At 37.4% G+C, this 23,383-nt stretch overlaps 1 protein-coding gene across 1 annotated transcript in view; it reads right to left on the minus strand.

The window, feature by feature from the left end:
* The window catches only part of Galnt13 (polypeptide N-acetylgalactosaminyltransferase 13), a 565,342-nt gene that overhangs the window by 42,363 nt on the left and 499,596 nt on the right, over positions 1 to 23,383 (minus strand). Inside the window, exon 11 of the mRNA XM_050139950.1 lies at positions 334 to 419. Within this exon, the coding sequence (XP_049995907.1) occupies positions 334 to 419 (86 nt within the window). The remainder of the gene's footprint in view (positions 1 to 333; positions 420 to 23,383) is intronic.

Consider the following 23,383-nt stretch of genomic DNA (forward strand, 5'->3'; position numbering starts at 1 on the left):
TTGTTTTTCAGGTTATTGGGTGAATTTTTGCCTTGGCGCCTGCCCATCTCCTCTTATTGATGCTCTCTAATTGGTCTTTTAAAACCAGATCAGGTTTCCCTGCTGAAAGAGGCTCCTCTTGCAAAATGCCCTCGTTCTGTTTCCTGGCTCCTGCTAGGGGCCAAGATCCCTCTCCCCCCTCAGACGGGTCTTCAGGAAAAGAACCAGGTTCCCTGTTTGCCAGGGACCTTGCCAACCAAAGGCCTACCTCTTTGATTTAATTGTCCTGGGGCGATCTGCTCTCAGTGTTGTGCTGGTCCCTGCCGCCTGCGTTGCCTGCCACTGTGTCAGTACCCTCCGGTCCGGCCCGCACCAACTGCGTCGCCCACCGTGCGTCGGTTTCTGCCCGCCGCCGTCCGTGCCACATAGAGAAATCTTATCTGGAAAAATAAGCCACTAGGTTTTATTTTTTTAAAATATCAGAACTAGCATCATATGATACTGTAAGAATAAACAATATTTAATAATTTATTAAGCAGGCAGGGTACCAAAATAAGAGAATAACACAAGAAGAAAATTTGAACCATTATTAGGAATAACCAAACACAGCACCTCAAACATGTCAGGAAGGAATCTACCACTGATGTACATCACCATCCTAGAATACAATCATTCTAGAAGGGACTAACTTATATGGTGAGTATGGTAGTTGCAGAACAAAGCAAAGAAAAAAACAAAGAAGGAAATATTGAAAGAAAATGTAACCTTGACATTATCCTTTCAATTAATTAGCTAGATAGTTGCCTTATTTGGGGGCAAGTGGGCTAAAGTCTTTACTTTTAAAAGTAGTTGTCTTAATTTTTTGATTTCTTCTTAATACAGCTTATATACCTGTGAATTTGCATAGACAGTCACACATTGGAACCACCTCATCTGTATCTATCAAGGTGACATAAAGAGAAGGAAGCTGAATTCCTTAGTAGAAGGCATGAATCAGTCATCAGTAAGAACTGTGTGGGTGGAAGGTTTTGTGTACCCCTCATTTACTAGGAGCAAGTTTTCAACACAAATTGTTTTACCTGCAATATCAGATATTAAATACACTGACAAAATGAATAGGCAAGACTCATCTTATCAATGTAAAACCCCCCATCATATTTGTTATTCAAACCGAAAATGCTATAGAATAAAAAACAAAATGAGGCAACTAATGAGAGATCTGGAGCAAGTGCACACTCCCCACCTTGCTATAGACATTAAAAGGATGAACTTTATTGGGTACATCCATCCCAGATTACTTAGTTACTCGGCCATCCCTTATGAGGAAGCCTCAGTCTGGACCTTTATAAATATTCTGCACCACCTTGAATCTTGCTTGGTACTTCCTTGTGTTCCCACTCCCATAGTCCAGGCTCTTCCCATGGTTTACCTCGATGACATTAACGAGCTCATCAGAATTTTCTACTGTTTCTGAATGCTTCTTTGCTCTTACTATCTCTCTTTAAACTCAGCATCAGCCTTGTTGAATACAAACTTAGTGTAGTCCACCTTGTTCTCCAAAGCTGTTTAGAATGACATAAAAATGAATTTACAAACTCTTTCTTATGAAAACAAATGTCCATTGACTCAATTTTATTTCTGATAGCTGTCAGTGACATTAAAATGCTCATTTTTTTTTTCTGATATAGTCATGTGCTTTTTCTTTTTAAAGCCATATGTGACTGTCCATGCCTTCATTCCTGCTGCTTGGTCCTCACCATTTAAAGATGCTTTGGTTTTCATGTTCCTGTAGATTCCCAGCCCATTGCTGTGATTGGTGGTGGAACAGAGGAGAGAAGTTGGAAACATAGAGTAACGGCTTTCTGTGGATAGGTTGGCTATCTTCCATGGTGCATGAAAGGTAGGAGACAGCGGTTGACTCACTGAAGTATAGGAACAAAGAACCACCTCACTAAGTTGTACTTTCTCACAATATTTTTAAATAATAAAACTTCTAAAATGAAAGAGTATGAAAATAGTTACACCAGTATCAATGCCATCTTTTAAACATATCTAAGATGCAACCTTTGGGTCAATCCACACCTGGTGAGCTGTTTCCAAACACTCAGGGTCTGTTAAACCAGGTCCTATAACAAAATTACTTTTATAATGTTGCTAGAAAATAAGAAAACCAAACAAAGAAATAACAACAACAAAAGTTTCTTTTGTGTTCCATGACCTTTGCGATCATTTTCTTCTGGTTTCTGCTGTCCATGTCTGCCTCACACCAGCCTGAGGATTAGCTTAAGGAGAGCCCTCTGCCATCAGCTTTCTCACAGGTCACCTCACAGGGCTCAAGTCCTCAGTCATGACTGGACCCTGTGCATCTAACCAACAGGGCTTTGTCTGGACACGCTAGTTATCAGAGCACCTAGGACACGTTTTAATGTGTGAAGTTACTTCCTTCCATGTTTATGCAGTTAAATAGTGGAGCCTGCCTGATTCAATGTAAATTGCTTTAGGGTAAGATGACCCTTGGTTTTGTTGCTTCCTGCTGTATTCCCAGTTCAGAACTTTGAACGTTTAGGACACAGAAAAGATCAACAGACAGATGCTAGTCTCAAAAGACTTGGAAAGTCTGATGGTTGCATTTAAAAAAATAATAGACCACTAAACATCAATGAAAGGAATTTTAAGGAAATAAAATTGGTTATATCAACAAACAAAACAGACTTTGAAAATACTTAGGAAAAATGACCATCATGCAGCACAGGGCAGAGTCGGTATGGAAATTGGGAATAAGAGTTCCTAACACTCTCCTGGTTTACAGATGGACCGATTCGTGGACTGAGGAAGGAAGGGTAAATATGTCGAGATGTGGTTTTTCCCTTGTAACACTGAAATAATTGAATTCATAGTTTTAGACTCATTACAGTACTTTTTGAGTCAACTACAGAATCAAGATCTCTTAGTAAAGGACCATTAAAATTTTTCAAAACTTTTAATTTACTTGTTCTTAGCTACATCATTAATTTTGTTTATTTTTTAAGATGTAGGAGTTTTTTTTTCATTATTTTATTCTTTCAGATGTTGTCACAAATCTTCCTTATGTAATGAGTTAAACCATATAAACCTGTTTTCATGAGTAACTAGCTTTTCAAATTATGTTTTTCCTGGAAGGAAGAATTTCTGACAGAAAGTTAAGTAATTGATGGGAGAACAGATTTCTTTGGCAGGTCTTCCATTTCCTATAGTCATTTTGTGGGGATCATTAAGACATGCTGAACTATAACCAACAACATAGGTCTTAGATAACACTGACACAGAACTGGAAGATAAAAATAATAATATATTTACGCAGTCATGGTACATTAATTGTATACAATTAGATCCAAAATTCCTATTTTATTTCCCTTTTAAGTATTTTTACTCAGAAAACCTTAGACCTAACTAAGTTCTATATTATTTATATGCTTAAAACAATCATATATCTTCTTTAAATGTAAATCTGTCTATGCATGCCTAAGCTGATTATTTTCCTAAAAACCGAAAGGCATTATTTACTTCAGATCATCTAGGCAATGCTGTCATACACAGATACCATGTTTTGTTTTGTAAAAACCAAGAAAAAGCTCGAAGCTCATCTCCCAGGCCTGAACCAAAACACATTTTAGAGCAAAAAGGGACATTAAAAAAAAGAGAGAGATATTAAGCAGTCTAGACAAAGAAGGCAAGTACAGGGTTGGTTTCTTTTCAGTGAACCATCTAGATTCACTGCCTTAGGGTCTGTTACTGCGATGAAACACTGTGTTCGAATTGCTTTGGGAAAGAAAGGGATTACTTGGCTTACACATCCACATTGTAGTCCTTCACTGAAGAAAGTCAGGGAAGGAACTCAGAGTGGGTGGGAACCCCGAGGAAGGAGCATATACAGTCCATGGAGGATACTGCTTATTGGCTTGCTCTTCAAACTTTGCTCTCTCTTTCTTAGAGAACCTAGGACCACCAGCACAGGGACGGAAACACACACAGTGGACTAAGCCATCCCCCAGCAATCAGTAATTAAGAAAATGCATTACAGCTGGTCTTAATGGAAGATTTTTCTCATTGAGGTTCCCTTCTTTCAGTCAGCACATATTCCAAGTGCATGCTTGGATATCATATTGCTTGTGTATGCAAGATTGAATGTTTGTGTCTCTATAAGAAATTCTGGGTAATAGCAAGAATTAGCTAATCTAGCAAGGATTCTTGACATCACTACTTATGAACTGAGCACATGAAAAAAATCCATTGTAAAAGACAAGGTGATACATTGCTCATAAGTCAAAAATTAAAGGAAAAGTTAAAGAGCATTTTAATTAACATTACTGAGCCAGATAAAAGGAGGGAAGAAATGAAGAAGAAAAAAATTGCCAAGTTTTGTTCCACTAAATCTTATAAGATAAAGCAGGTTTATCTGGTAACCCGTAAGCTGAGAGAAATTTGTGACAATATCTACAAGAATGAAAGAATGAAAAAAACTATCCAGCTTAGAAAATAAACAATACTACTGATATAACTAAGAGTAATAGAAGTTTATTATTTTTTCTATTTTTAAACAAAATATATTGGAGAGAGTAAAAAATGTTGAGAAAAACAACTACTGAATTTTTTTCAGTGCAGTATAAATAAAGTTTCAGAATGGCACTTGACACAGATGTATGGCTTAGGAAATAAAGGAAGAATCTCATGGATTAGATCCTCCTCCTCTTTCTGTGACTTTCCTGGAGTCACTGCAAATTAGATTTTTTTTTAATTTTTATTGTGAGCAAATGGCATGACAGTAATGTCCTTAATAAAGCTAATTACTTAGGTTTGTTGGGCACTTAGGAGAATTTGGGAGAAGCAGGTGTCATACCTACACATTTCAATATTAGTGAGTTGATAGTATTGGGAAAAAGACAAGAGTTCAGGAAAGTTGTGAAGTAAAAATAAACATATCAGCATAAATGATAACGAAACTATAAAAGGTACATGTATGTATGTGTGAGTCTAAAGTCACGTAGTGTATTGTCTTCTGAAAATAGTACCAATCAATTATCATGAGTGTTAAGATGTTTATATTATTGCAAGGAAACAAATATCCAATGCACTTTACTAAATACAATGTTGCAAACCTATACTTCTATCATGGACATAGTGATTTTATGTGGCACTAATTTTGGTTATGTAAATAAAGTTGGTGTTTCGTTATTATCATTGAATACCTAAGATAATTATTTTATAAAGAAAAACATTTATAGTTTTATAGTTTTGGAGGGTCTAGACTATAATTGGTAGGTTAGGCTGCTGTTGGCCTGTGTCTAGTCAACACAAATGGCAGTTACCTGTGGCAGAAAGCCACCCATCAAATATTTAAGAAGCACAAGAGAAGAAGGTATAAAGACAGGGCACCACAATCCCCATCAAGGGCGTTTGGAGCTTCACTTAATGACTACAGATAGCATCATCTTGGAAAACCTGCCTTAAACTTGGGGCCTTTAGGGGACACTCAATATTAAAACTATCACAGTGTGGTAGAAGTAGCGAGGGTCTAATAAATATGTAGATTTTAATGCCTGACAATATAGGTCTACAAATCAATATTTAATGAGAAACAATTCATAGAGACTGGCAATTTTGGAAAGCTAGTTCTCTATAATTTGATTAGATATGATTCCCACCAATTTAGATACCAGTGCTTTGAAATGATTTATTGCCAGTAGTCTGTGTTTGCTTTTCATACCGGATGCCAGGGTTAGTTCTTAATACACATATATTAATGAATAAATAAATGAATCAATAAATGAGAATGTAAGAGAATAGCTGAGTAAACAGGAGACTGTCATTCTCCAGAGAATCACACTAATAGCTTCTTATGTTCAGTAGGAATTTTCTAACAAAACCTGAAAGCTTATTAACATCTAAAACACATTTTCCTAAATTGGGGTTCTGTTTCCTAATTGTTGCTGCTGCTGTTGTTATTTGTGGGGCCTTAGAGCAAATATCCCCCAAGGTGGTTTCTCTACTCTCTCCCTCTATTTCTTAAGTGGTAGCTGGTTAAGAAATCAATCTCTTTCCTGTGGCATGGTAATATCTGAAATGTTATAGCCTACTGAATGTTAAAATTGTAATACATTTAAGCTCACAAAGGAAGCAGTACATGTACCATGTATTTTAGTTCAAGTCAGCATAGCTAAATGTTGGATCCCCAGGGAAATATCATAATGGAGACATCTATAGATAAGGAACTATGGCAACTTTTGTAAAACTCGCCAGTCTTCATTCAAACCTACTACCACCATATGTTGTATTGGTGTCTACTCAGAGAAATGAATCCCCGTTGGCTTTTGCTATTTGCAATACCAACTTTATTACATTGTATTTTGGGGAAGAATTTGAACTTTACTAAGTTCTTGATATTTTGACCAGTACCAAATCTTTTTGCTAATAACTATATACCAGGTTTTAATTTCCAGGTTTAATTTGAAACCTCTCTGATCAGTCTTCAGATTGAAGTAGACAATTAGTCAGCTGAAGAAATGGAAATGATGTATAGATGTAACCAGCTATACATACTATGGGTATTGTAAAATGGCGTTAGAGGAACCCTGATGGGTGAATCCACGATGGGTGAGGGAAAAACGTGGCCAGGCAGAAAGAACTTAAATGGGAAATTTTATTGGAGGAAGGGAAGGAAGTGGGGAAAGGAAAGGGAGAGAGAGAAAGGAAGAGAAAAGAGAAGAAGAGGAGAGAGAGAGAGAGAGAGAGAGAGAGAGAGAGAGAGAGAGAGAGAGAGAGAAGAGACAAGAAAAGTCCTCCCTGCCCATTCAGAAGAGCAGCAGGAGAAAGAGCAAAAATGGGCGGAGCTTAGTGCTTAAAGGGACCCTTCCTTTTGTACCTGAGCACAAGTAACAGCCATAGCACCCTGGGCTGGCAAGGGTACTGTTTGGATTCATCCTGAGAGGTGACAGAGGCCAGCATAATGCCTGAATCCTAACAACAAATAGTTGTAAAAATGAAGGAAGCAAGACTGATGCTGAGTAACAGCTCCAAATTTTGAAAATAGATCAATGAAACAAACAAACAAATATTAGTACGTTGCCTTAGAATTCATTAGAAAGCCTGAACCATTCTAATAGCTGAAATATAAATAGCATAGAGTACACAAAGTTATCAGTAGGATACCTAGGAGACCTCTTTTCTATTCTAACCAATAAGTTTGACTTTACTAAACGGAGAGGTTTTCAGTATTTTAACCATTAAATTTTTCTATTAATTGAGAAGACTGCAGGCATATTTTGGCATTAGTCTCTTTGCCTTTATCAGACTTTTTGCATGTCGATGACAGTATACTCCACAAAAATCTAAATCTTGTTCTTCTGTTTATAGTAGAAAAACTCCTTTTTCTTTATTCTATTTGCTTTGTGATTTTTCCATCAATAGCATGAAGGGATAACTTAATTGAAGGTAAACAAATAATATAATGGAAAGCCTGCTCTGTGTCTTTTCCATAAACGACAACATTGACCTTTCCCTCTCAGTGTCCTTGCTGCCTCAGTCCTTGCCTGTGATGCCAGGGTCAGTGAAACTGTTTGTGAACTAGCCATAACTCTAAACAACACAAATAACACAGTAAAGCCGCAACGCAGATCCTCAGTCATAGGGCTGGTAAAATGACAGCCTTCCCTAAGCTCTCACCTAACACTCACAAGGGAATGTTTGAGAGAACTAAGACAAAATTCATTATGGATAAAGGCTTGGCTGAGGCAAGCAGGAGCCAACCTAGGCAAGTAGAAAACCTTGAGTTTGCATACACGGTTTGTGAGTAAGCAGACCTTTTGAAATGTTAATCACCGTGGTAAATAGCTTTTCAAAGTTGTCATATCTTACATCTTGATTAATTATAGACAACTGCCTTAGTATCTTAATTTTGAGAATGTTTTCCTGGAGTTAGAAGGTTGCAAGCATTCCTGTTGTCAGTTATCTTCACGAGGGAACATGGAACTTGACTTGTCAGCTTTCCTATAGTTTTTGACTGAGACAATTTTTACATCCATGATTGCATTGCCTTACACAAGGAAAAGAACATTCAAAAGCAAATAGTTCAAGGGTGATCAAGGGCGCTGAGATTTTCCTGCAGAATGGTACAGAGTAAGAGCTTTAATTCTTTGTTATTTGATAGTGTCTCATTGAGTATGTAGCCCATGCTAGCTTATATAATCTTTTCTGTCAGTTTCCAAATGCTGGAGTTATATGTGCTATCAAATACATCTAAGAGAATCTAGAAGTCACAAAGTAGATAGGCAGGCAGAGTAGAAACTAAAGCAACTCATTAGAACTGAGCTTTTTCTCTGCATTTCATTTTTTTCTTTTTATATTTTTTTATTGATTTTTATTGAGCTCTACATTTTTCTCTGCCCCCTCCCTGCCTCTCCCCTCCCCTTCAACCCTCTACCAAGGACCCCATGCTCCCAATTTACTCAGGAGATCTTGTCCTTTTCTACTTCCCATTTCTACATTTCTTAATAGTAAGTTATGAAGACAAAATCTCATATAAAAAGAGAATTAATTTTTAATTCACAGGACTATCATGAATATTCAATAAGATATAACACATGACATAAGTAAAAGGGCTAAAGTTATCTTTTAAGTTTTAATTACTGCACTAAAGAGATCTGTAAAACAAAAATGCCTCTCATCTGTTATCTCCACTTGCCCACGGAAAGAAGAACCTGTAAACCCCACTTGCCCATGGACAGAATACTTCCTAGAGTGCTGGGGACTGTTGCTCATATAAGATAACAATCTATGTGCTTGTATTTTCACTTTTGTGGACTAGGTTGGTTGCCCCGACAGAACAGGAAGTGCTTGATCACACTTAGACATCAAGTATGTCAACATGTTTCTTACCCCAGATTGGAGGAAGGCAGGAAGCATGGGGGTCTTGCCATTATAAAAAACGGAGTAATATAATTCATAGCCATTTTCTGGGAATCCCATGTATGGGTCTGCCAGTGTCCATCATCCTAACCTACATTTAACAAAGCTTGCTTCAAATTTGGTTCAACAATCGTGGTAATGGTTTTATTCTTACCCAGTGAGATTAACAAACTACTCGGAAATTCAGCAATCACCATGACCTAAAGGTATGCAAATACTTCTTCACTCAATGTCTACGTTCTCAAAATCTGATCCTTATCTAAATAATTTTTACAGTTATAGAAAAGAAAGTGAGTCTTCATAGAACTCCCTCAATGATCAAAATTTTATGATCTAATATTTTTAGTATATAAAATATACCACATATCATGACTACCTTTGGAATGATGATTTTATGACCAATAGATAGCTGAGCAATATCTCTTAATATTGAATTCTGTATCATTTTATTTCAGAAAAAATGCAACTTGGATTGAAATGACAATAAAAATTTTTATTTTCAGTTTAGTAATTTTTGACATTGATGATCTTGAAAACATTTGAAGTATAGATTGACAAAAGTACACTGTGTCCCCTATGATTATTGAGATAAAAATAATTATAGGTAGGGCTTTGATTTGTTTTACATATCTTAAAAAATTTGCTCAAGGGGGGCATGCAAATTAATGCATGGTTAAGATTCTCTTTTCTAGGAAATATTCAGAATATTCTCACATAGGTCATGGCAGAGCACTACAGCCAGCCAATATTATTATATATTAAAAAATTCTCAATAATGTAAAATTTTAGAATTGTGTCACTAAAATAGGAATTATGATAAGGGACATTGAAAAAATAATCCAAATCCTTTCATTCATATTTAAATATCAAAAGTGAAGTTAGACATATTTAGAGTGTCAGTGTTCTTCTACAATGTCTTGAATTAAATTGATGCTTATTAAATCTTCAGAGCTAGGTGAAGCTCAGTGGTAGACTACTTGCATAACATGTTTGAAATTATGATTCAATACTTAGTATCAGAAAAAGTAAAATTAGTGTTGCTTATAAGAGCTTTGACCTTTCAAAATAAAACATGCATTGTTTTTTCCAGAACATCATACATAATACCTAAGAAACAATAATTTTGGGCACAATTATGTTACTACGGAGACAATAGCCTAGAAAGGAAGAAAGAGATTATGATGTTATTTACTCCTCAAATGGTGTTTAATTTCAAAACACGATGACTCAGGTAATGGCTTTGAACTTTTTAAATATTAAATACGTATTTTTACCAAAAACAGCACGAAACCAAAAACCAGGACTCCTAAACATGGCCACCTTGAAGGAAACGTCTCGGAACAAAATCGTCATGGACAAGTTCAAACTATCTCCTCTACTTATTAAGAACTTTTGACGCCTACAATTGTACAGTAGAAGGAATTCTTAACATTCCTAATAATGCATTAAAAACAAAACAAATTCATATAAATGGAATAACATGTTTCAAACATGTAGATCATCATGTGTCATGTTGGAACACTTGTGGTCTTTTTCTAGTGAAATCTCCCAATTGCTTTGTTTTCTCGAGCATTTCGAAATGTACAGTCCTTTATTGCCAGTGGTCATCCCCCTGGACAATAGCACCAGTTTGTTGCTTCTTCCTGACTGTACTGTACCATTCACTCAGGACCATTTTCCTGCCCCCATCCCCAAGATCCCCTTTTGTAACCTCCTGTCTATGCTTAATTTCTATGACATTAGCTTTTCCTATGTGGGTAAGACACTGGAACACTTCCCCTCATGCCTGTCTTCTCTGTTAACTGGATTTCCAGCAACAGTTAGGTGGTGAGAAATGGCAGGATTTTATGCTTTTCTTAAGACTTATCAATAACATCTGCTACTGCCCATTCTTCTCGGCACTGGGACTCAACTATTTCTACCTTCAGGCACAATAAACATCTCATTGCTATGATAGCAAGAAAAGGAAACCAAACCCAGGCTTTCTTTCTGATCTTCTCTTTCTCAAAACTGACCTACAACACACCTCATGCCCTGTCCTATGATGAAAATTTATGTGGAAAACCCAGGTAATGTGGCAATGAATGCTATTAAATTATCTGTGAACTTTCCTTGTTTGAAATTATATTTCTGGAGGTTCTACCTTCTAGAGAATAATTTCAGTTGGAAGAATATTAAACATATAAAATATTACATCCACGCTGACTTTCTTGCCTTTAATCACGAGAGTAAAAGGTTACCTGCGGTACCCGGAGAGTTCACTATAATCAAATTTGTAGCTGACAAAATGGTTATTTTTCTGATTTTCTCTGGGAAACTAGTTTGAAGCTTTGATATAGAGACTGAGAGCACAGAAACGAATGACCAGGGACTGTCCGAGACCCAGAGTCATCTGCTCTTGTAACAGGAAAGGGAACCAAGCACAGATTGGTTTATGAAACACAGCAATCATTCCCAAAAATGTCAGTCAGCATTAAGATGTCTCTGTTCAACATCTTCTAAAATTACTTCATATTTTCCTCATCTTCAATCTTCAGTAACTATGTTAAGCATTGAGCAGAAAACACAAAGCTAAGGGAAATTTCAATTCAGCTTTTACTGTAATTGAAAATCTGAGCTACAGAGAAAGCTTAGTAGGAAAAGTGCCTGCTGCAAATGCATGAGAACCTAAGTTCAGGTCCCACACACTGATATAAAAGCAAGGCAAATGCCGGGCGGTGGTGGCGCAAGCCTTTAATCCCAGCACTTGGGAGGCAGAGGCAGGCGGATCTCTGTAGGTTCGAGACCAGCCTGGTCTACAAGAGCTTGCTCCAGGACAGGCTCCAAAACCACAGAGAAACCCTGTCTCGAAAAACAAAACAAGAAGACAAAAACAAAACAAAACAAAAGCAAGGCAAAGCGGTGCATGTCTGTAACCCTGTCACTAACAGTACAAGGAAGGGAAAGAGAAAAGGGGGATTTCTGTAGCTTGCTAGTGTATTCAACCAGTGTACTCAATAAGTGAACTTTGGGACGAGTGAGAGACTGCATCTCAAAAAGTAACGTGGGCAATGACTAAGGAAGATTGCTACCATGAACCTTTGGCCTCCATCCACTGTACACATGCTTAAATATGCACCTCCATGACACATACAGACATACAAACACACACATACACACACACACACACACACACACACACACACCTAATATGCATGCCTAATAAGGACAGAGAGACTATGCAGCGCACCATGCCTGTCTGCGCTCTAAGAGCCGCCATACAGTTCGTGAATCGGGCAAGGGGCTGGAGATTGAAACACACAACCACACACAGCACAGGCAGAGAGACAGTCACAGGCCATCCTTGATGCCGAAATGCTCCAAGAATGCCCCCTTTATTGTATTCAGGGGCAGATTATATAGGAATAGCCACGCCCAAGCCAAACTCACCAGAAACCATTCCCCTACCAATAGGAACTCCTGAGGGACTCGTGCTCAGAGCAGCTGTAGGCACTCAGATCAGGGGAAAACAAGTTGTTTACAAGAAATTCAGGATCTGGGAGCAGTGAGCGCCCAGATCCCAAAAAGAAAAGGTATTTTAATCTTAGCTTTTGTGGCATGATCTTACCTACTACTAAAATGCACACATTTCACAATACTTTAAAAGTTTTAGTAACCAAGTGTTTCTGGAGGTGTAAATATTTTGAATTTGTAAAAATAAAACAATATTATTATAGCTACTATAGTCATCACACCCACACATCTTCATAGAATCATTAAGTTGATTCTTCTGCATTTGAGATCTACTTCAAGGCTAGAGAAGGAACATAAGCTGTTGAGTGACTCAAGAACTCATAGTGTTGCAGGAGGTGCCAACTTAAATACATCTCACTGAAGGTAACCATGGATACAGATACCCCATCAGTCCCCGGAGAAAGATTCTGTAAATCAGATGGGAGATTTTTATAAACTGAGTCTCATAGTCACATATCCCACCATGATGGACAATCTATCAGATACACAACTCTCCCAGTAGAGGCAATCTGAGAAGGGTACTAGGAGGAAAGAATAGGAAGAAACCTATTTGTTTTCCTTGCTGTTGCTGCTTCTGATGTTTGTGGGACAGGGTCTCACTATGAAATCATGGCTGGCCTGAAATTCATTTTGCAGACCAGGCTGGCTGCAAATTCACAGAGGTCTGCTTGTCTCTGTCTCCCCAGTGCGGGAATTAAGGGAGTGTGTCACTATGTGAAGCAGGAAAACAGTTTTGTTTTTCAATAGCTGGCCAGGCTATTTGACCAAACTTAATTTTATCAATATGTTATTAGGACTTCCATTTAGAATGCTTTTTTATGATATTATGATCCTTCTATATAATTTGGGTCCATTCACGGAGTCAAAAATTATCCTTTCAAGACTATGGATGCAGCCAGATTTGTGGATTTCTTATCATTTTAATATAAAGAAAGAAAGTCACTATGGACTATAAGTAATAATGACTAATGATGAAATATGTGTCTGATGTCAGCATTGATTCATGGAGAAGCCAGCTTGCACAGGTGTACAACTATGAAATCGTGCTGATGGCTATGCCTGGGGATCTTCGTCTTTATTCAGTGTATCTTTCTTCACTATGTTTGTTTTTGTTTAGTGTGCCATCCCCTAGCATCCCTCAGCATAATCGTCCTTGTTCATCATGCCCTCCATCACATCTTTGTACTTATTCAGTGTGTCTGCCCTTGGCATCTTTATTTTTGATTAGTGTGCCTTTCCTTAGCAGCACAAGAATTCCTAAAGGTTTACTTTTAGCTTCTCTAAAGATATCTCAGATCACCTGTGAACAAACAGAGGTACTTCCCTGAAAACCCCTTAGCTTTATAACACCAAAAATATATTCAATTATAGGCTGAGTAGGTTACAAAAAGTTCACTATGCTGCCTACAGTTTGGGAAGAACGTCCATTGAAACATATGAACAAAAATTCCTTGAGGTGTCAGACACTTGAATACTGGTCACCATTTCTTACAGTCCCTCCAGCTCATAAGAGATTCTGCCTGAGATTATTTGTGGTAAATCCCTTTCATGCACAGTCACTTCCATTTTAATCTCCGTATCTAAGGATCCTGACTCAATACATAAAATAAGTCATTTAAAGTATGTTTTAAGTGCCTGGTATCCCTAGACAAGTTTAGTACAGGCAGTGAAGCTGCCGAGGCTGCATTTATAGTCTAGACAATATGTCTGCATCACCTGTTTGGAAAGCGGCCTTTTCTTGTTAGTATCTGGACTGAGAGTCCACGGATCCCTTTATACTCAACAGGAGCAGGTAAGAAGAATAAAGGAATGATCATAAATGAAAGGAACAAAGCCAGACAACCAAATTCTCAGGAAGAAAGTGAAGCTCAGAATTTCAGATAATAGAAAGGATGATGATGCAAGTTCACCAACAGGGACTGAGACATATTGACCTGCATCAGTGTGTGTATAGCCAACTGCAGTAGGACCTGAGTAATGTCTCTGAAACACGTCATGCACATGGGAAGCGATGTGCCTTACCCTCTCTGAGGAGTGGATAGGGGATGGGGTGGGGGATAGGTTGAGGAAATGGGAGGAGGGGAGGCAGTAGGAACTGGGATTGGTATGTAAAGTGAAAAAAGATAGTTTGTTTTCTTTAAAAAATAAATTAAGATCCAGGTCTTCTATACGATTCCATTGGTCTTATTGCTATTGCTAAAACTTCAAGCACTATATTAAAGAGGTATGGAAAGAGTGGACAGCCTTGTCGTGTTCCTGATTTTAGTGGGATGGCTTTGAGTTTCTCTCCGTTTAGTTTGATGTTAGCTGTCGCTTTGCTGTAAATAGTTTTTATTATATTTAGGTATGACCCTTTTATCCCTAATCTCTCCAAGACTTTTATCATAAAGGGATGTTGAATTTTGTCAAATGCTTTTTCAGCATCTAATGAAATGATCATATGATTTTTTTTTCTTTCAGTTTATTTATATGGTGGATTACATTAATAGATTTTCGTATGTTGAACCAGCCCTGCATCTCTGGGATGAAGCCTACTTGATCATAATGGATAATTTTTCTAATGTGTTCTTGGATACGGTTTGCCAGTATTTTGTTGAGGATTTTTGCGTTGATGTTCACGAGTGAGATTGGCCTGTAATTCTCTTTCTTGGTTGAGTCTTTGTGTGGTTTTGGTATCAGAGTGACTGTAGTTTCATAAAAGGAATTTGGCAATGACTCTTCTGTTTCTATATTGTGAAATACATTAAGGAGTATAGGCATTAGTTCTTCTTGGAAGTTTTGGTAGAATTCCGCATTGAAACCATCAGGTCCTGGGCTTTTTTTGGTAGGGAGGTTTTTGATAACAGCTTCTGATTCTTCGCAACTAACAGGTCTATTTAGGTTGCTCACCTGGTCCTGGTTTAGCTTTGGTATATGGTATTTAAAGAAATCAGGACCACAAGGGGTACACCCACCCACGGAGACAGTGGGGGCTGATCTATTGGGAGCTCACCAAGGCCAGCTGGACTGTGACTGAAAAAGCATGGGATAAAACTGGACTCTCTGAATATGGCGGGCAATAAGGGCTGCCGAGAAGCCAAGGACAATGCCACTGGGTTTTGATCCTACTTCATGTTCTGGCTATGTGGGAGCCTAGCCAGTTTGGATGTTCACCTTCCTAGACCAGGATGGAGGGGGGAGGACTTTGGACTTTCCACAGGGCAGGGAACCCTGACTGCTCTTCAGACTGGAGAGGGAGGGGGAGAGGAGTGGGGGGAGGGGGAGAAGAATGGGAGGAGGGGGAGGGAAAAGGGAGACGGGGAGGGAAATGGGAGGCAGGGAGGAGGCGGAAATTTTTTTTCAATAAAAAAAATAAATTAAATAAATTTAAAAAAAAAGAAAATTCAAAGCCCATCCCAGGTGACACACCTCCTCCAACAAAGCCATACTTTCTGCACATTTACAAAGAGCTCTGGGCACTGAGGATTAAGTATTCAAATACTGGAGACTTTGATGGGCACTATCATTCCAGTTATCACATTGGTTATCTCTTATTGTCTATCATCCAGACTCAGCTTTCTAAATACGGGGGAATCTGAGTGGTAATTCACATTGTGCTGTTTAAGTATTAGCTTGCTTCTTATCTGTCTTGTATAACTAACCATATTTGCATTACCTGACAGTCAGTCCTTGTAGAATGTTGTTACTGATGAAATTTTTAAACAGTTGTTTCAGTGAATGTGCAAGACTTGCCCTCTGTTATATAACTTCTTGGTTTTTTTTTTCCTTAGCTAAAGTTATTTTCAAAGTAATGTTTCTCTTTGTTAGGGAAATTATTTTAAGAGTAAAGAATAACTATCCATTTAATTTGAAACGAAACTAGAAAAAAAATAAAAGTCTCAAAATTCACATAGAATTTAGAATTCACACATGCATATGACCTTTCTGTATCACAACCTGTATGTCCTCATATACATACAAATTTGAACTGGTAATTGCAACAAATCTTGGAAAGTCAGAGAACCTTTGTGCTCACTGTGTGTTTTTGCAGTGGCTGTTCAATGGCATGTTAATGGAGGTCAGTATAGTGAGGACCTTGGATTTATAAGCTGGGAAAGTCTACTGACAGAAATTTCATATGTGTTTTTAACTGAACATACAAATACTGACAAAGTTAGGAAAGTGACTTGCTAGTTTTAATTGCTTTCACAATTTTCACAACGGTGTTTCATTCTGTAGCCCTTGATGACTATGCAGTCAACACTATCTGCAACCTCAAATAATTCCTCCTGCCTCACCCTCCCGTACAAAATGACTTGCCTTGGATTTGCTTTGTAGACAACTTGTTGACATGGCTGATGAGGAATTTCCACCTGGTCTCCTTTTCTCTTCAAACTTCCTCCTTGAAGCGATGCTGCCATAGCTGCAAGCTGTACAATTATCCATCTCTCCCTCCGCTTCATCTTTTTCTTCTTATTAAGCCAGTAGGAAAATGTTAAGCCCCTTAGGCACCTGCATCTATTAGCAGGAAGAGGAGATTAACTGTCAGTGTTGCAGAGATTCATGATTAGTGGACTGCTGGCAGAGTTCTCTTTTATTTTCTCCCTTTTAGTAACAGAAAGCCGTGGGAACACCATCCAGTGACTGCGGCAGGGCTCTGATCTGGTGCAGATTGGCCGTTAGTGCTGGATCTTCAACTATCATTTTCAGAATTCCAGAGAAAACCTTTAGGTTTAATCTAGGACACGTTATAAAGGAGAAAATAGGGTCGTGTGGTCTTTCGAGGGAATTCAAGAAATCAATCAGAAACAAGAGCAGGTTAGGAGTACGGAAAGTCCCTTGTACTTTGAACCCAAATAATTATGTGCCCTAGAATTCCACATCAAAAATTAGCATTTTCATTAAATCAAATATTTAGAAGTTATTATTTTTTTATGAGTAGTAGAGAAATGGTGAACAAAGGGCCTGAATAAAAATTACAAGAAAAAAATTAATGAAATGTTAAGTATGTGTGTGCTCTAAAGCATTCCAAAATATTTTGATTCTTATGTTTAATTGTGGGGGACAGAATGTGAATTAGTTAAAATATTTTTTAATCACAAACGGTTTCTCTAGGCCTATCTTTCATTTTGGTCTAGTCCTCTCCCCAGGGAGGGGAGAAGACATTTAAAAATGTTCCTGTGTGTTTTTAAAAACACAAAACACAGAGAGGTAGTATGTGGCACAGTGCAGTTATTCTTAGAGCAGTGCCTGGATTGGCAATTTAAAGTATGCCTGAAGAAATATCAGAAGCACAACATAGCAAACCACACTCTAAGTGTAATGAATCAGAAACTCTTAGAACAGCGAAAAATATCTATGTATTAATATGCCTACCAGTGACCTTGATGAACTGTAAAATTTAAGCATCATTTACACTGCCATTAAGAATATTAATAGAATTGTATAACTTTGTATTGTAAATTACATGTGTGAAATGTCTCAATGAATTATATGTGTAAAATAAAAAGAGAATTATGTCTGAAGAAAGCGACTCTTTGAGTCTGAACCTTCCTCTCAGGTGTCTAACCTGTGTTTCTCCACTGTTTAGTCTCTGTATCTAAGGCTCAGGGAATATTGTTGATGAGAAGGCAGAAAGACTGTAAGTGTTAGAGGACAATGGAGTTTGTTGTAAGACTGTTTCCAAGCAGTGTCTGAAACTACACCCATAAACTCATACCAGTATGACTGCATGAATTTGAGCTGAGCAAGGACATCAATAGACATGTCAAAGTAGATAGGGAAAAAAATACCCAAGAAGCCTCAACCCTACACAGAGAACTATAGACAAGTAAGGAATAGTGAGAGGGGAAAAAACTGTCTTCCTTTAGGTTATCAACTATTTGGACATCATCTGGCTCTCCAATATCAAGTGATCAGCATATAACAACAACTAATGAAAAGAGAACACAAATTTGAAAGAGCAAGGAGAATTATAGGACAGGTTTGGAGGGAGAAGGAGAAGGAAGAAATGATATAATTATATTGTATTCTCGAAAATTAAAGAAAAACATTGAAGATACATTAACAATTAATGCTAAGGGTTCCCTTTTCTTCTTGGAGTTTCCAGCCCTCCGTTTGGAAGAGCTATGTACTGTCAGCTTTCCACATTAGATTTCTTCACATTAAACAAAGGATGAAATTCGCTGTGGTAATTTAGATTTCTAGTCTACTTGATTAGAATCATGAAGCTTATTTCTCCTCACCTTTGAAAATGACTCACAATTTTCTATTGAAAGTTCTATGTCCAAGTAGGGAATTGGAACTGAGGTTGATGATGGTCTCCTGGGGTGGGATTTTACTTTAATCTGCATTTTGTATAGGCTATGTGTAATGCTTGCCACAGGCTTTAGATTTCTTCCTGTAGTGCCTTTGTTCTTTTCTCTAGTCCTGGGCTTTCCTGAAGTCCTGTCTAGATGGATAGGTGCCAACAGATGTCACTGAAATGGCCTGGTACTGTTACTGCAGAGAATTTCAGTTCAGTGGTGAGGCATGGGAGAGGAGGAGTGTATTTTTCTGACTAAATCTGTTTTACTGAGGCTCTGTCTTTGCTTGAGACCTTTCTTAGTTTTCTCATCCACTCACTCCATTGAGGGGGATTGCAAACCATAGCATTTTTAAAGAAATGGCATCCCACGTACTGCTTTTAACATGGAGAATGCCTTGCTCCGTTTCAAAAGAGCCTTCCTTCTGACAAACCTGTTGGGAAGCAACTTAGCCATTCATTAGGAGAATTTAATGTGATCCTACCGGTAAAACTCTCATAGATGAAGTTGCCCCACCAAGAACTAACTCCTAGGAGATTCTGGCTTTCAATCTATTACTACTAATACTAACAATAATCAAAATTGTTATTTGAGAGTTCTTACCAACTCATGCTTAAAAAAATAGTACATTAGGGGCTAGGAGTTAGCACAGTGATTAAGTATATTTACTAAGCTTTCAGAATAATCAAGTTTAGTTCCAAAAACCCATACTAGGAGACTCAAAACCACCTGTAACTCTGGGGATTCCTATCTTTGTTCTTCTTGGGCACTTGTACTCAATCACACAGATACCTACATTCATAATTGAATTTAATTGCATACACAATTAAAAATAAAAAATAAGCTATAAAATATTTAGTATAGTAATGCAATATTTGAGACCAAACTATAAGAAGGCAGTGCCACTGAAGCAGTAGTTCCAATTCCTATAAGGAAAAGGACGGGCATGGCAAGCATCACTCAGGAATGAGAGTCTAACACCAGTGTTGATACCAGACTCTGCCCCATTGTAGGTTTCTTCACAGAATATAAAATAGTGCATTGTACTGGAAGACTTCATTTTACACCAGCTTTTTGTTCCATTGTGGGGAAAAGGATGATTTCAGACTCTGGAACCGAGAGACTACATTGCCATTCACCACATATCTACTACAGCCTGAAAAATGCCTGGGAAGACAAATGGAGACATTTTTTTTCTATTGATTTTGAAAAACTGAAACAACTGTAGAGTAATGGTTCTCATCTTTCTGATGATGTGATCCTTTACTACAGTTCTTTATGTTGTGGTGACCCCCCCAACCATAAAATTATTTAATTGCTATTCCATACCTTTAATATTGCTACTGTTAATGAATCATAATGTAAATATCTGAGATGTATGCATCTCTTCTTTAGGGGCACATGAGTATATTAAAATCATATCAAGAAAAAAGTAGGTCCAACAGTTAATCAGACAGAGCGGGTAGAGAAAAGGGTATAACTGCTCATCTGGACATCATAAACTTATGGATGCCTGATATTGCATTGATAAGGATTCAAAAGGGCAGGATGCCTGACTCTGTTTGGCTCACTGCCTCTGAGACAGCCTACTCCACTGTGTCGTCATCCTCCTGCTCCATCTCAACTTGACTTGCCATTTCCTGCTCGTAACCTGGTTCAGCATATTACTTACCAAGTGAGTTCACATCTTCCCTCTCAAGTCTGACCAGCAGCTAGCATCATGTTCAGTTCTGGCATAACTCCCTCTCAGGAATGGGGTGGCTCATTACCATTACCATATCTAGCAGACTCTTTCTCAGTCTGCCTCTGAAACCTCTTGAATTCTTCTTCAGCCCTTTAACTGTATTTATTCTATATAAGATAGATAGATAGATAGATGATAGACAGATAGATGATAGATAGATAGATAGATAGATAGATAGATAGATAGATAGATAGATAGATAACAGACAGATAGGGAGAGAGTAAAGGCATCCTATGTGCTCTGTGATAAAAATATTAATTAGACTAGAATAAATAACTTGCTTTCGCCTCAGCCAAACTACCAGTGGAGGTGGATTTTTATGATAAATTGCCATCATCATAACTGCTAACACTTGTGAACTGTTGTTGAGAAAATTCCAAGTTGTGGACAGACAGAAACAAGCTTGTCAATGTTCTCTGGTTTAATGAACTCACATCAACAAAGAAGCACCAACGCTAGTTAAATATATATATCAATGGAATAAAATTGAGAACAAGCTTAAATTTGATTTTTGGGGGAGGCAAGGGAGTGGGAGAAAGAGCAAGCAATTTCATGGTCAACTACTGTGAGTCATCTCCGTAGGCACTAATGCCAATGCACCATTTCTTGGTGTGTGGATGTGGGGTGATTATGGTAGAATAGTCACCAAAAGTGTGGGTTCAGTAGAGGAGGTGTTTAGGCTACAAGCTCTGGATCAGTAAGTTTGCACTGAAATATGCTCAAGTGAAGTGTTGACTCTAATGAGGCCTTGGCTAAACATGAGAGAGAAAATGCCTCCAGGTTCAACCAAGGCTCCAGTTTTCAAAGTATCTCAGAACAGAAATAAAGAGTTTCTTTATTTTAATACATAATCTAGAGACTTCAGGCAGGCAAATCTCAGCTTCTGTAAAGTTTAAATACCACTCTGGTTTGCGTGGTGATGGTTTTACCTGTGGCTACAGTTCTGATGAGTTCAATAAATATCTAATTTTCATTTTGTTAATTTTTTTCCTCTTGCAAAGAATTGATGTTTTCTAAGTTGTTGCACCTCAGATCTAAAACTAGATATCTTTGATTCACTTTTTAATTATTCTGCTGATCTTGGATCTATGGCAAGTCTAAAACATTTATGATAGCTTCCAGATTCTGTGGGATTATGCTGAGAAATATTTTATAGAAATTTTTACAGCCTAGCTGTGATAGCAGGCAATTCATTCATATAATACCAGGTGCTCTACTTTTATTAATATTTAAGATAACGTGATAAAAATTATATAATGTGTATCCTCATTTTATTAGAAATTAAGAAGAAACTCCTTTCCTTAATAAGGTAATAATTAAAATATTACTTAAGGTACTAAAAAATAAAACCCACATTATTTTTATGTAGCATTTTGACAGAAAGATTAAACTAGGAATCTGAAGACTTGGGTTGAGATTATAAATTACCAAGTAGATAATATTAACAAACAATTACAGCCAGTTACAATTTCTTAGTATGTAAACTTAAAAAATGTTACCCATATAATTTATAGTACAATTAAGTATATGTTTTAAATTCATGTCATAAAGTACACCAGACATATAGATAATAGTATAGTATACCTGTGTTCATCTTTCCAAGTGGTAATATTTAATATAACAAGTTTTAATCCCAGTTGAAAAAAGTCAGAGCATCAGGCCATATACATATTATATATCCATATACATGTGTGTGCATGTATTTTGTGTGTGTGTAATATGTATATATGTGTGTATAGAAAAAAAGAGAATGATTCAATACAGTTAGTAAAAATAGTATGTTAATGTTTTCTTCAGGAACTATTGATTATCTAACAAAAACCTCTGTGCAATTCAAGGGATTCATTTTTTTAAAACTGTAGGTCAGATGGAAAGAGGCTCCCATAATAATATATACTATTTCCATTTTTCTTTACTTCCTGCCAAAATATTATAAGGTTAAGATCCTATTGTTAGAGACATCACATCTTTCTGTCATAGGACTTGGAGGAATCAAGCCAGTATTGACCTGGAAGTCACCTCTCAGAGGCTAATTCTCACGACGTCAGACAATGCTATACAAGCAGTCAAGAAAGAGAAGTTATCAACAGTCCTACTTAGCTGTATAGCATTTGAACTACAGCAATGACTAAATAGTACGATACCTCCAACATATCCTTAGTGGACTTGTTATACCTTGGAAGTAACTAATAACTATCTAATTGAACATAAACACAGCTAAATTAGAGAGATTCAAACTGAGTACTGTATACTTAAGCCCATGATCAGATAGGTCATAGGCAGTAGAGAAAAATCTACTACTATCATGCTATTAAAGTAAACTGTCTTTTAAATACTTATTACATACCAATAAATAAATGCAGCCCTCACCGTTATCTCAGCCCTCTCCCCCGGCAGACAGAGAAACATAGAGAAATCCAGAACTGGTCAAATTGCAGAGGACAAGTGATGCTTGAGTTCTAGCCCTAAATGAGGAATTTCTAATACAACATTTAAACCTAAGTATCACGGACTGTCATAGGAGAGGGTATGAGAAGACTGAAAGAACCCGAGGGTGGGAATTCATGATTCAGGAGAGTATCTTTTGGGTAGAGGATGAGTGTTACAACCATAAACTTGCAAGGATATAGTTGCTTATATAAGTCTTGCAAAGACCATGTCAACTCACTTGCCAATATATTTAAAGGAAAAATTTGCAAGGCCTCACCCGCAGATCAAAATATATGCATAATCAATGGCTGCTGAGGTATTGAGAATTATTTTGTTTGGTTTTGTTTTTTCAGAGAAAAGGCCTTAATCCTAAACAAAAGTGGTTACCCTAAATACAAACAAAGCAGGGTTATACTAATTTGACTCAGTAGTTTCTCTCTCTCTCTCTCTCTCTCTCTCTCTCTCTCTCTCTCTCTCTCTCCCTTCCTCCCCC

The sequence above is a fragment of the Alexandromys fortis genome, unplaced genomic scaffold (assembly GCF_014885135.2).
Source record: "Alexandromys fortis isolate MF-2015 unplaced genomic scaffold, M_Fortis_MF-2015_v1.1 scaffold_33, whole genome shotgun sequence".
NCBI lineage: Eukaryota > Metazoa > Chordata > Mammalia > Rodentia > Cricetidae > Alexandromys > Alexandromys fortis.